Genomic DNA, 12,813 nt, shown 5'->3' with positions numbered 1-12,813 from the left:
AGAAATGAGTATTAGCTGCCGTCTGTCCACACCATTCTGTCCATCTTCTAAAGCTTACACCCTCAGCCCTGATGGCTGGGGCGAGGGCTCAGGACTGCCACTTAGTGAACACACACAACTCCAAGGGGACCTTCTGCCCCTCAATCCCCACCGTCCCCATGGAAAACCTCCCAAAGACTCACATGAGGTTGCTGAGAGAAACGGGGACCAAGTGGGGCTGTTGCTGAGGTGGCTGCTGTGGCTGTGGCTGTGGCTGTGGTGGCTGTGACTGTGGCGGTTGTGGCGGCTGTGGCTGCTGGGGCTGCTGGGGCTGCTGCCAGGCGGTGACGTTGCCTAGTGCCAGCCCTGCAGGTGAGCTGAAGGCTGGTAAGGAGGATAGCTCTGCACTGGGCAGCTGGTAATCTGCAGTAAGAAAGAGTGAGGGGAACCTGGGTGGGGAGCACCTCACCCATTCCTTTCAGGAGGACAGGTGGTGTCTAAGTACAGGAAAATGACAGTCAGAGAAGACAAGCATGATGATCACAAGGCAAGTTTTCTTTAACAGGGTAAAAGGAGAAGTGGCTTTTAAGATATCGTCAGTGTTGAAAATCAATCATGTCTAAGTATTGCTTTCATCAGGGCAGTTACAAAAAGAAATGGGCAAGGGAAATGGAGAAGGCCCAGTATCGATCTGACTGCAGTCTCTCCACCTGCCCAGCTTCAGGCAGTGGAGATGCAGCTGGGAGCTTTGAGAACTCCAGGGTGATGTGACCAGGAAGCACAGAGGCCATACACACTCTCCCTTCGGCCTTGGCCCCACATGCCTCGATGCTCCCTAAACAGAGTTTAAGCTCCCAAACAGACACAGAGGAAATGGGTCTGACATCCAGTCTTCATGTCGCTGAAGCAGAAAGGGTTCCATTCAGGGCCTAAGCTAGGGCCAAGTGGCCAAGGTTATGGGAGGCATATGGAGTACTTCCTACCTAAATACTGATCTTAAGATACTATGATGTCTGCATTGTTAACAAGAGACCTGTTAAGCACCTCACTTGCTATTCATACAGCTTTAGTATACCTCATGCTGTTCTGTTTGAGGTATTTAGAAATGCCTTCCCAAGAGCCATAAAGATGTGTACACAGTGGGAGGACATGCCAGAAAGATACATACTGGCCAGTCACCCAACCTACGTTCTACTGTGAATCCAAGGTCACTTGCTCTAGCACTGTTTGTGCATGAAGATGGTTTGACCTCTGCAACATTCATGGCTGAAGCTATGAGGACAGATTCTTGGCAACCTCCACTCACAAGGCTGTGAGAACCTGGACAAGTGCTGACTGTCTAGAGCAGAGGCACCTCAGCCCAGCCACCAAGGAGAAGCAAGTGTGGAAAAGCCATGTAGGAGGACAGCAACACCATCAGGCTCCTGGTGAACATTCCAAGACTTACCAAGCACTAGTGTTCACATGAGACAGATAAAGCCTCAGGTTTGAAGAGCTGCCTGCTCACAGGAAAGGCTGGGCTAGTTGCAGCACTCGTGGGAGCCCTGATGCCAGCTTCTTTATTATATTATATTTTTGTAGTGTCGGGGATGAAAGACAGTCCTTCACCTGCTGGTCAAGCACTCACCACTGATCTTACCTGCGCCACAGCCCTCTCCACTTTTTTGTTTGAGACAAGGACTCACTATGTATCCCTGGTTGACCTCAATATGTAGACCAGGGTGACCTTGAACTCATGAAGATCTGCTTGCCTCTGTCTGTTGAGTACTGGGATTAAAGGTGTGCACCACAATGCCCAGCTTTCCCCACGATCCTTAAACTTCACTCTAGCCTGGTCAATTCCAGTTACTAGATTTATTTATTTATTTAAAATCTCTTTTCCCCTAGAAATTTTAAAAATAGTTTCTTTATTTTGTGCATTGGTGTTTTGCTGGCATGTATGTCTGTGTGAGGGTGTCAAATGCCCTGAAACTGAAGTTACAAATAGTTGTGAGTATTTGGAATTGAACCTGGGTCCTCTAGAAGAATAGCCAGCACTCTTAACTACTGAGCCAACTCTCCAACCCCCTGGTTACTGGTTTTAAAAACCAGTATAAATGCAAAATGTGGCCTCTGGGACTAACTGTACTCAACACTTATTATACAAACAAGAAAATCAGGCCCAGAATAGGCCAGGACTTTACCTAAGGAGCTCAGGAAGAAATCAGAATCCAACTCTTAGTCCTGCCTGATTCAAGCACATTAGCTTTTTCTACTGGAAGGCTTATTTCCTAAGAGCCAAGAAGTCAACCTCCAGGCCACCTGGCTACCTCCTCAAGCTGCTCTTGTAGTCACCACAGACAGACCTTGAGAGGTAGTGTCCACAAAGGTGAGGCCCATCTCCTCTTAAGCAGGACATTACCATAGTAGACCACTTAGCACCTACTGGAGTTTGGGTCACATCAGATGGGGTACCCACACGTTTCCTGCTGTCAGAAGTCTATTCAGCTACTCCTGTAGCAACAGAAACTGGAGCTTTCTTAGGGCCAAAGCTTTCACACCTGAGAGACACAAGCAGTCCACAAAGAGAGCTGCAATGAACAAACTTCCCTCCTGTTCACAAGACTGAATGGGAAAAGTGCAGACAGCCACCATAGTAGAATTCCCAAACAAAGCTTCTGAGGAGATCTGAGCTGTGGTCAGCCCACTTTCCCATTAGACCCAGGAAGTTGTTTTTTTCCTTGTCTTGGGAGCAGGTGACAGGCTAGGGGAGCCTTATCACCTCTTACCTACCTATGTTCCCTGAACTAGGCACAGGCTGCCACTTCAGAAGTAGCCAGACCCTCCCCAGCCTCAAGATTAAATAACTTGGGAGTGGGTATGCATGTGAGGCACCCAAGGAACTGGGGTCAGAGACATTTGAGCAGGAAAATCTGCCAAAAATCACCAATATCCTGGCCCCTGCAGAAGTATGAAGTAGGCTACTGCCTGCCACTCAGGATTTTTCCTGCTGCTGGGAAAGAGGGTGAAGTGGGGACTGTGGAGTCTGTACCTTGCCATGCTCTAGCTCAAAAAGGACTTGCAGAGAACAGCTTGAACACTGGCCACTCAAGTGTGAGGGTCAGTGACTGAAGTGGGAAAGGAGGAGAAAGACCTCCTTATTGGGAAAGAGCTTACTGCCACACAAAAGCTTCGAGACCAAGTGACAAAGCATTTCCCCACTAGAAAGTTCTGGGGAAGGTGTGAGAGGCTGACAGGGCTATGCCAGCTTGCACAATATGTCCCACAGTTCTACCCAGAGGCCTTTGCCATGTCCCCAGGTAACTGTTCACCTTTAGACCTATCCAGCCTTCACCAGGCTTATCTTGCCTCCCACTCAACTGCTGCACCAAGCCATCTCTGCTCAGGAAACTAGCAAATCCATTCTGCACCCTTCAGGAAGCTTTGCTGCACTGGCCATGTTCCTTTCCCCAGTCTCCAAACCATAACTCTACTAGCCTGGTGTTCCTGAATCATCTACTCAGGTCACCTCTGACCTGCCCCCTCATACTAGACAGGAGTTACTCTTCCACAAGGACCTATGTTAAAAGAGATGCCTGGTTAAAAGTAAATTTTACATTAACAATGCATTTTAAAAAGTATGTTTCTGGGATATACTTTAGCACAAATAGTGCCTTTGGGATACATTTAAGACTAAAAAAAAAAAACTTGTTTTATCTAAAGTTCAAGTCAAGAATTTTGTTCTCTGTTTAAACTTGTTTTAAAAAAAGATTTAATGTTTTTCATGTGTATATGTTTTTATGTATTTCACATATGGTCAGGTACCTATAAGAGGCTAGAAGTGGATGTTGGATCTCCTGGAGCTGGAATTACAAGGAGTTGTGAGTAACCCAGTGTGGGTGCTAGGAACTGAACTTGGACTCTCTGGAAAAGCAGCAAGTTTTCCTAACCACTGAGCACTCTCTTTAGCTTCTGCTTTGTTTTTTTGAGAAAATATCTCATGTACTTTAATTCCCTGTGTAGTTGAGGGTGACGATGAGCTCCTGATTCTCTGATTTCCACCTCCTGGGTGCTCAGATTACAGACAAGTGCTACCACATCTGGCTTGTAAATAATGCTAGCAACTGAGCATAAGGCTTCATGCCTGCAAGGTAAACTTTACCAACTGAGCGATACCCCAGTCCAGGATTATGTCTTTATTTGTTTGATCTACTAATTACAACACTAATCAGTGAAGGACCTTCCTGAGATTGGAAGGAGCATCCAGTGACCTTCTCTGGTCATTCACTTGCCCTATGCACAATGCACCGAGTTACATGAACACTCACCTGTGTTGTAAGCAGTGGGCATGGAGGAGAAGGGGAGGCCCTGGCTGAGTAAACTTGGTGTTGCCACGGAAACCACTGGGGTGGTGAGCGAGTGGGTAGACTGGGAGACCCCAAGGCGCTGGGCATTGTTCTGTAGGAGAAAACTGTCTGTCAAGAGATGGCGAATTGGAGGGCTGTCTCAAGGTGGTCAACCACAGTATCTGAACTAGGTCCCTGAATTCCAAGGGAAGGCACCATAGCATGAAAGCCCATAGACTCTCTCACACACACAGTTGGTGTGTTTGGAGGCCTCAAGACTCACAGAGAAAAACATGCACACACATTCACTTATATTTGTACCCATACAAAGGAAGGCATGGGGGGGGGAGCAGCCTAAAGTTCAATGTGAACACTGCCCTGGTATCTGGGTTGAGGGACAGAGGAAGAAATATGGTCTTTCTTAGGCTAAGACCACTGAAGTCTCCTCTAAACCCATTATAGTAGCAGACGCCCCCAGAGATGTATACTGGCATCTGGGAATGAAACGTAGGATCTGGGGTGGCATGTGACTGCATGTATGCACACACGTGTGTAGGGCTGTCAGCTCCATCTGCTGCTGAGTCACTTGTTTATTCCAACTCCACGATGGGGCCGAAACTGCCGGTGTGTTGGCCGCCAAAGCCTGCTTGCCTTTTCCAGCCTTTCTGGCCTCCTGTCAGCAAGCTGGGGAGGAAGCACCCTCCTCTTTCCTGGCTGCTGATGAGTCTAAGTAAGCACAGGAGGGGCCGTACATCTCTAAGTGCCTGTGAGATGGGCTCAGGGTAGGAGGTGAGTCAACAGGCAGGCAGGGAAGTCCTCGCTAAGAACAACTGCCTCAGGTCTCAGACTTCCCTAGATTTTCTTGTAAGGATTAGGTTTGTGCCTTGGGTTCCAATGTTGTGTGGACCTATTTGGAGTCAGGAGGTCAATGGAAACTAAGGGCTTAATTCAGGCATCTGTCTGGGGCCTCAAAGGCCTGGGAATAGCCTCATGCTCTTTTTCACATGCACACACATACACATGTCTGAATAAGTATGTAATACATAGACATCCATGCATACACAGATGATGCATGCATACCATATCCAGCCCTTCCCGTTACCCCATTCACCTTAGTATCCCACTCAGCTGTATGCACAGCTCCTGACTAACAACCACACGTTAAACACACAGGAAGAAGACAGGTACGCAAACTCATGCTGCAGACTGAGTAACACCGGGCAAAAGCTGTAACTCAAAGATACTTTTAACATCTCAGCCACACTTACCAGATCTAAATGGTCCTCAGTCTGGGAGCAGAAATAAAACCAAAAGGATGGTTCAGGCTACGGTTCCTGCCCTTCCCACCGTCCACCCCACTCCCCTATCTGCCTAAGAGTAGAGTGTTCTTTCTGGCCCAAAAGGATATCTAGATACTCTGTCTGTCTGATAGCCATAAAATGCTGTATCCTGGCCTCCATCAGCCAGGTATCATCAGCCAGTCCTTCATGATACAGTGTGAATTCATTTTATCATCTTCTCCAACACAGAACCTTTTCTCTGACCTCCTGTTCATTTCTATTGCCCTCTGGTCAGCATTGCTGTGGTCCAAAAGCCCTCAGGGAAGTGTTCACAGTCATGCTGTCTCTCTCTCAAGAAGTCCTACCTGCTACTAACCTTCATTTTCTTGCTTTTCTTCCCACCGCCCAGCCCCTGCCAAAGCCCAGAAACCCACTCACCAAATGATGCATTAACCCTTTGCCTCCCTGGGAAGTGATGACCCGCAGATCAGGCTTGCGGCTGGGGGCTCCAAGCTGGGTGTTGTGAGTAGGTGGGGGTGGAGACTTGGCAGGGATGACTTTGTTTAGGCTGTTGCCATTGGCCACAGGGAGGAGGCCAGGGGAAGCTCGGGCACTGACATAGCCATTCCCTAGAGAAGTGAAATGAGAAACAAAAATGCTGGCCTGCCCTCTGTCCCTGCCAACTGCCCTGACAAGCATATCTGTCACCTGGAAGCTCTCAGAGGCATGCCAGGGTTCTACATGGACACTGAACTGCCTGACACTGCCTAAAGCCTTGGTCCCCAATCACTTGACATAGTCAGCCTTTAAGCCACAGAGATGTGACCAGAGGTAGAAGTGACAAGCAACTGTTGCCACTGCCAGCCCTAGGCATGGAAGAGAGCCCTGCTTTTCCCATGCCTGGCACTCAAACCCCTCCATCTGCTTCACATAGGACACTCAATGACAGGAGTGGGACAAGGTGGCAGGATGTGATCTGGTCTTCGTTAAGGAGGCTGATTACAGAGCCAGCCAACCATTTAGATTGTTTCCTTGCCAGGAGCTGGAACTCTGTGCTACCTGACAGAATGGGGAAACAGGGCACTGACCGCTAGTAATGGTGTTGCTGGCACTGGGGGCTGATGATATGGTCACTACCCTAACTAGAGCCGGGAAAAAGGCATCCTAACTTTTACATGTGTTCTGCCCTCTGCTATGTATTCTACACGCAGTGTTAACACACATGTTCACATCAGCCCTGTGAGGTGCACAGGATGGACATTTTGTCAGTTCTGGGCAGATGACACCAGAGGAAGCATGACACTAGCTGAGCGCTGTGATGGCTTCTCCACAACCACCAGGGCATCTCACAGAGTTCCCAATGCTGGGCTCAAGGGTCTGTAAGCAAGGCCTGGTGAGAAGGGGCATGTATGCCTTTAGTCTACAGTGTCATGACTCCAGTGCGCAACCAATGATACAGTACCCTCACGCCACCCCCCTTACACAGGACCCATAATGACCAGGACAGCACTGGGCTGAGACTGGGCTGGAAGAGCCTGAGGTTTGGGAATGTAGGTGGTCCCTACAGTGAAAAAGTCCACCTTTCTCTGTCCCCTAAGAGTACATGGTCACCCTCACTGTGTTGCTGTTTCTATCTCAACTCCAAGATCACTCTGGGAATGGCAAGAATGACAGAGTGACGTCAATGGTGACATTAGAAGGTCACCAGCCAGACACCAGCACAGACCAAGAGTGGCTACAAGTGTCTGGGCACAGAGGCAATGGCAGCTTCTTCCTATGCTCCAGTATGTATAGGTGACCCCTATACCTCTGTATGGTGACCCCATAGGAGCATGGAGACCTGGGTGGTGTTTGAATACCTACCATTTGTCTAGAAAAGTCCTAATCCCAACAAGATGCCCCATTTTAGTCTGAGAATGCTGGACCACAGCCAGACATGGTGGTGCATGCCTCTGATCCCAGCACTCAGAAGGCAAGGCAGGTGGATTCTATGAGTTTGAGGGCATCTTAGTCTATCACAGCAAGTTCCAGGCCAGCAAGGCTACATAGTAAGACTGGTCTCAAGAAAAAGAGGAAAATAAAAAAGAGGGGGAAGCGGGCTAAAGTCCCGATACATCCTGCTTAGGCTCTGTCATCCTCCCCCCTTTCTGTTAGGTCCCTGGTTTGAGCCACCTTGTGAAGGCAGCTACACTCACCAACCGGGCTGGGGCAGGCTCCATTAGCATTGTTGAGATCTCCACCCAGCATGGCTCCTGGGAGAAAAGCAGAGCTACCATGAGCTTTGTCCTGGGAACTGGACAAGAAGAGGGGGCTCTAAAGAGTTCCGGGCCTTTTCCCCTCAAGAGTGATACACATGCAAAAATGCTACAAAGGGAAGCCCTGACATTGAAAATAGAAGCCCAGAGCCCCTTCCACACCTCACTTCCACTTCAGTGACTCACCCTCCAGCCCACTTACCTGCACTAGCAGGCCGCTGGGGCAGGCCCGGAGAAACACTGTTTCTCTGTAGTGCTGGCTGCTGGGGGGACAGGAGCCGTGGGTCCGTAAGGGATGATGTCACCAGGGAAGGAGTGACCAGAGAGCTACTTGGATTGCTGAACTGCATGGAGCTCTGATTGGACACGGGCACTGTGACAGGCATGGCAAAGTTGGGGGCCGGAACAGATGACTAGACAGAAAGATGGAGGGTAGCGTCACACCAGGTGAATCTCTCCCCATCGACCCATTTTGCCTGAGAGGTTAAACACAAAAGTTCTTTGGTTCCTGAACTATATCGCCAAAGGCCAAAGCCTGGGCTCCCTGCCTTCAGCCCTTTGGTAGCCCTGCCTACCTCCCATCAGAAAGGTGAGAGCACCTGGCCATACAGCTCTGATCCAAGGCAAGAGAGCCAGGCTCTGCCCACTGCAGATGGGACTGGATACCCCCAGTGGAGGTGGGTTAGTCCTCAGCCAGGCGGAACACATGGGAGCAAGTTAGTGACCTGGGTAAGACCCAAACTCACACATTACTGAGGACTTGGCTTCACTTAGCCATCACCATTTGGCCTGCTTTAGGAGCAGCTCAAGCCCACCTCTCTCATCTCTTTAGCAGTTCTGCTTCCTTTACACAAAGCTGAATGACTGAGGCAGAGGTGCCAAAGCACCCCAAGGGGATCCCCCAAAACAACAGGACAAAGAACACACTCCTCTCCCTTTCCCTCTAGAGACCTGCATTATCTGCTGGTGAGAGGATACTGTTTATGCAAGAAAACTTTACAAGAGGGTTATCAAGACCAAGGTCAGGAGTTCCTCGGTGGTCAGTACCAGCTCAAGGATGGCTCAGCACAGCACATCCATCAGAGACAGCCGAGGGCCGGGCAAGGTGAAGCCACACCATGCAGCACAGGAGGCTCTCCTCCATGCGACTACTCACGGCCAGTCTATAACTCTGCATCATCTTATCAAACTCCTCGTCTATCTTTTTATACTTCTCCTCCGTCTGGGGGGTCAGGGCAAACGCCTCGTCCACCTCGGGGCTCTCACACTCCCTGTGCTTCTTGTGCAGCGCCTGGGGGAGGGGCCGGAAGGGGCCAGAGAAAAGGTGAGGAGGGCTCACCCCGTAGCGCCTGAAGAGCCCATCCAGCTCCTCACTGGCCCGCCGGTACTTGTCCTCCAGCAGGGGGCTCTGCTCCAGTGAGTCCTCCCCATCCGGCTCTGGGCTGTCACAGCCGTTAAAACCCTTCTTCCTCAGGGTCTGCAACCGCACCACTCAGTCAGCCAGCCAGCAATGGTCCTCCTTCCTCCTCCAAGCTCCTCCCCAAATCCCCTACTCTTCTCCAACCTTCTCTCCCACGATTCCCAGATGTTCTAGTCCCCCAGCCCCCACCCAGAGCCATCCTCCCCTCCCTGTGTGTTCCCTGGGGCCGGCATGCTCCACAGCTGTCTAGGGAGAAGCCAGGTCCAGCCGGCTCCCTGGAGAGTGTGCTTGGAGGTGGGGACTCTGCCCTAGAAAACCCAGGTTCTGCTTAGGTGAGAGAAACAGACAGGAAAGGAGAATACAAGAAAGCACAAAGGACCTGTACCCACTCACTGAGCTTTTGCTCCACATCACCCCAGACTCATGCTATCTGTGGTCACTCTGAACTCAAAAGTTCTAAAACCTTGTTTTTTTGTTTTTTGTTTTTTAAATCAAATCACATTTATCTATCCCTATCTATCTATACATCCATATGTGTGTGTGTGCATGCGTGTGTGTGCATATAAGTGGGAGGACAACCTGCAGGAGTTGGTTCCTCCTTCCACCATGGGGTTCCTGAGAGTTAAACTCAGGTCACCAGGGCGTGGCAGCACGTGCATTTACCGAAAAAGCTATTTTGCCAATCTTTGCTTCATTTTGACTTTCTTTATTTTTTTTTCCCTGCGACAGGGTTTCTCTGTGTAGCCCTGGTACTCGCTCTGTAGACCAGGCTGGCCCTGAAATCACAGAGTGCTGAAGTGTGCCATCACTGCCTGGCTTATTTTTCTTTTAAACTTTATCTCATGTGAGTAAGCTTTGCCTGCGTGTATGTGTCCCACACGAATGCCTGGTGCCCACGGGGTCAGAAGAGGGTGGACCCACTCTCGGAGCTAGGGTGACAGGCAGTCATAAGCTGCCATGTGAGTGCTGGGAATCGAACTCCGGTCCGCTGGAAGAGAGAGTCAGTGCTGTTAACCTCTGTACCCCGGGTTGGCAACCTGGAGTGAGAACCATCAAGTGGGTTATCTCGTTTGCTCACAGAACGCCCTTTAAGCCAGCATTGCTCCATCTGTGGAGTTACCACAGCCAAGAGAAGCCAGACCACCTGCCTAAGGTCACGTGGCAAGAAAAGGCAGAGATAAATCCCAAAGCTCATATCCTTTTCACATTTTGATTCTGAAACAGAAGACAAGAGCCACACAGCCCGACCCCCAAAGCAACAGAATGGAGAGGAGAGAGTGGGGCTAGAAGGAGTGTTACAGAGGATGAAGGCGGGACTAAAAGAGCATAAGACAGCAGGATGCTCTCAGACCTGGCAGATCACAGACTACCCAAGTTGAGCTGAGGCCTGGTGCGGGCTACATGTCTCATGCCTTTGCTGTCGGGCCCCTTCCTTGGGCCCTGGGTTCAAGAGAAGAGATGGGTTTGCACATGGGCAGAGGTGGGCACAGGCGCACCTCAATGATGTCAGCATTGGTGCGGCTCTCGTGCGGCTCGTTGTACTCCGTGTACTTGAGCAGCACCTTGTCCATGTCGGTGCTGGCGTACTGGAACAGCTTGTTGGAGTGGTTGAAGATGATGAGCGCGATCTCGCAGTCACACAGCACACTCAGTTCGTAGGCCTTCTTCATCAGCCCGAACTTCCGCTTGGTGAATGTCACCTGCAGGACAGTAGTGGGTGGCCAGGGCTGATACGAGTTGCCCTGCCCATAGACCTAGCCTCTGCCCTAGAGTTCCATTCTCATAGTGACTTAGCCATATTGATAGAAATCATAGTCTAGAAAGTAACAACTCAGCACCAGAGCCAGCCTCAGACAAGAAAGAAAGCCACACCTCTGTGTGCAGAGGCTGAGAGGAGCAGCAAACCTCCAGTGAGGAGGGGGTTGAACTCTTGCTGAGATGAGAAAGCTGTAGGTGTGGCAATGGTATGGGGTCCTGGCCCATCTCAGGCCAGTGAACTAAAGAGGTACACAAAGTGCTTCTCCCTCTGCTCAGACCCACCCTCTATTGGAACCTGCAGTGAGTCCCTGGGTTTCCAAGAAAACGTTTAGAACTGGTCCTGAGTGTCAGAGCTGGCCCTCTGTCCTTGCTCCCCTACCAAGGGCTCTATGACCTCCTTACCTGGCGGTTCCGTTCATCAGTGATTCGCTGGATCTGAATCTTTTTCCTCCCCATCTTCTCCGGGGGAGTCCTTAGTGCCAGAGAGGAAGGGGCTGCTGGGTGGTGATCAGGAGCCTCACACTGTGCTCATGAATGTCTGGGACTAGTGTTCAGTTCATGGTCTGCAGAACACCTATGCACAGCTTCCTGGGAGGGGTCACAAGAGGACTGTTAGACTCCCAACCCCCAGCCTTGTTTGGGATGTGGGCCAGGCTCATTACAGCCTGAGAGACCGGTGGCATCTCTGACCCATCCCCAAGTTGCGACAATATTGGCTATAGAGGAAATACCCCCCCCTTCCCCATACCAGGTACAAGCTGGGCTCCCGCTGGGACCACGGCTTGGTCTAGGCAGATTCCCCAAGTCACAGTTGTCCTTGGGCTTTAGGTCACAACAGAAGAGACTGAGCTCTGAGGGTCTGCTTCTTGGAGAGCACCCACAGCCTGTTCTCTATAGAGCTTGTCTGTCCTATGTGTTGTACTCCCCTGACTCCCTACCCACCACCACAGCATGGTCCAGTGAAGGCTCCTATGTTGGAGACAAAGTAAGAACATATTGAGCTAATAATACCTTCCCAGACTACAGGCAGCAGGCAGAGAGAGGATGCTTAATGCACATAAGGGTGCCTGGTACCCCAGTCCAGGTTGTCAGCACAGTCCTTATGGACTCAGAGAATCTGGGGACAATGGAGTCTGGAGTTATAGAATGCACACCCCTAATCAGAGCTTATGGACATTAGTGTACTTCATTTGCTCAGGCCAAGCACAGGTTTGTTTGAAGGGTGTTTTGCTACTTAGAAACAGACAAGCTACTTTAGGCCAGAGGGCAGCAAATGTATTTTCCAGAACACCCTACACTGGGGACTGAACCCAGTGGTCCTGTACATGCACGGAAGGTGCTCTGCCTAGCTGCATCCTCAACCCCCATTTTTTAAATTTATTAATTTTTAAAATTTATATTAGGGTATCAGATCTCATTACAGATGGTTGTGAGCCACCATGTGGTTGCTGGGAATTGAACTCAGGACCTCTGGAAGAATAGTCAGTGCTCTTCACCACTGAGACATCTCTCCAGCCTCCCATTTTTATTTCTTGAGCTAAGGTCTTGTTAAGTTTCCCAGGATGGCCTTAAACTTGTGATCCTCTTGCCTCAACCTCCCAATAAGCTATGGTCAAAGTTCTACACCACAAAGTCTGGCTTTTTTCTCTGATTACTGTTGTACCAAGCAAGTATGGAAACTAAAGTTTCACACTCCCTAGAGCTAAAGGTTCACACCCCTGGGTGAATGCTCCATTGTGGAATTTACCTAGATTCAGGTAAGTGTTTCTATCAAGGGTCAGAAAGTCAACGCTGCA

The 12,813-nt window shown here is 50.0% G+C and overlaps 1 protein-coding gene across 12 annotated transcripts in view; it reads right to left on the bottom strand.

The window, feature by feature from the left end:
* Positions 1–12,813, bottom strand: part of MEF2D (myocyte enhancer factor 2D) — a gene marked incomplete at its 3' end in the record, with an annotated part of 29,191 nt that overhangs the window by 4,139 nt on the left and 12,239 nt on the right. For 4 of the 12 annotated variants that reach the window (XM_080915903.1, XM_080915902.1, XM_080915898.1 and 1 more), the window contains 9 exons: positions 11,420–11,605; positions 10,756–10,959; positions 9,179–9,316; positions 8,042–8,252; positions 7,780–7,836; positions 6,023–6,213; positions 5,573–5,593; positions 4,287–4,416; positions 183–402 (listed from right to left, as the gene is read on the bottom strand). In XM_080915903.1, the coding sequence (XP_080772029.1) occupies positions 183–402; positions 4,287–4,416; positions 5,573–5,593; positions 6,023–6,213; positions 7,780–7,836; positions 8,042–8,252; positions 9,179–9,316; positions 10,756–10,959; positions 11,420–11,473 (1,226 nt within the window). In that variant the 5' untranslated portion in view covers positions 11,474–11,605. Of the gene's footprint in view, positions 1–182; positions 403–4,286; positions 4,434–5,572; positions 5,594–6,018; positions 6,214–7,779; positions 7,837–8,041; positions 8,253–8,995; positions 9,131–9,178; positions 9,317–10,755; positions 10,960–11,419; positions 11,606–12,813 lie in introns of all 12 variants that reach the window. The other 8 variants (XM_080915907.1, XM_080915906.1, XM_080915900.1 and 5 more) reach the window with 6 other exon arrangements.

This window comes from Micromys minutus (genome assembly GCF_963924665.1).
Source record: "Micromys minutus genome assembly, chromosome: 4".
NCBI lineage: Eukaryota > Metazoa > Chordata > Mammalia > Rodentia > Muridae > Micromys > Micromys minutus.
The sequence above is the reverse complement of the archived record's forward strand: the minus strand, read 5'-3'. Positions and strand labels throughout refer to the sequence as shown.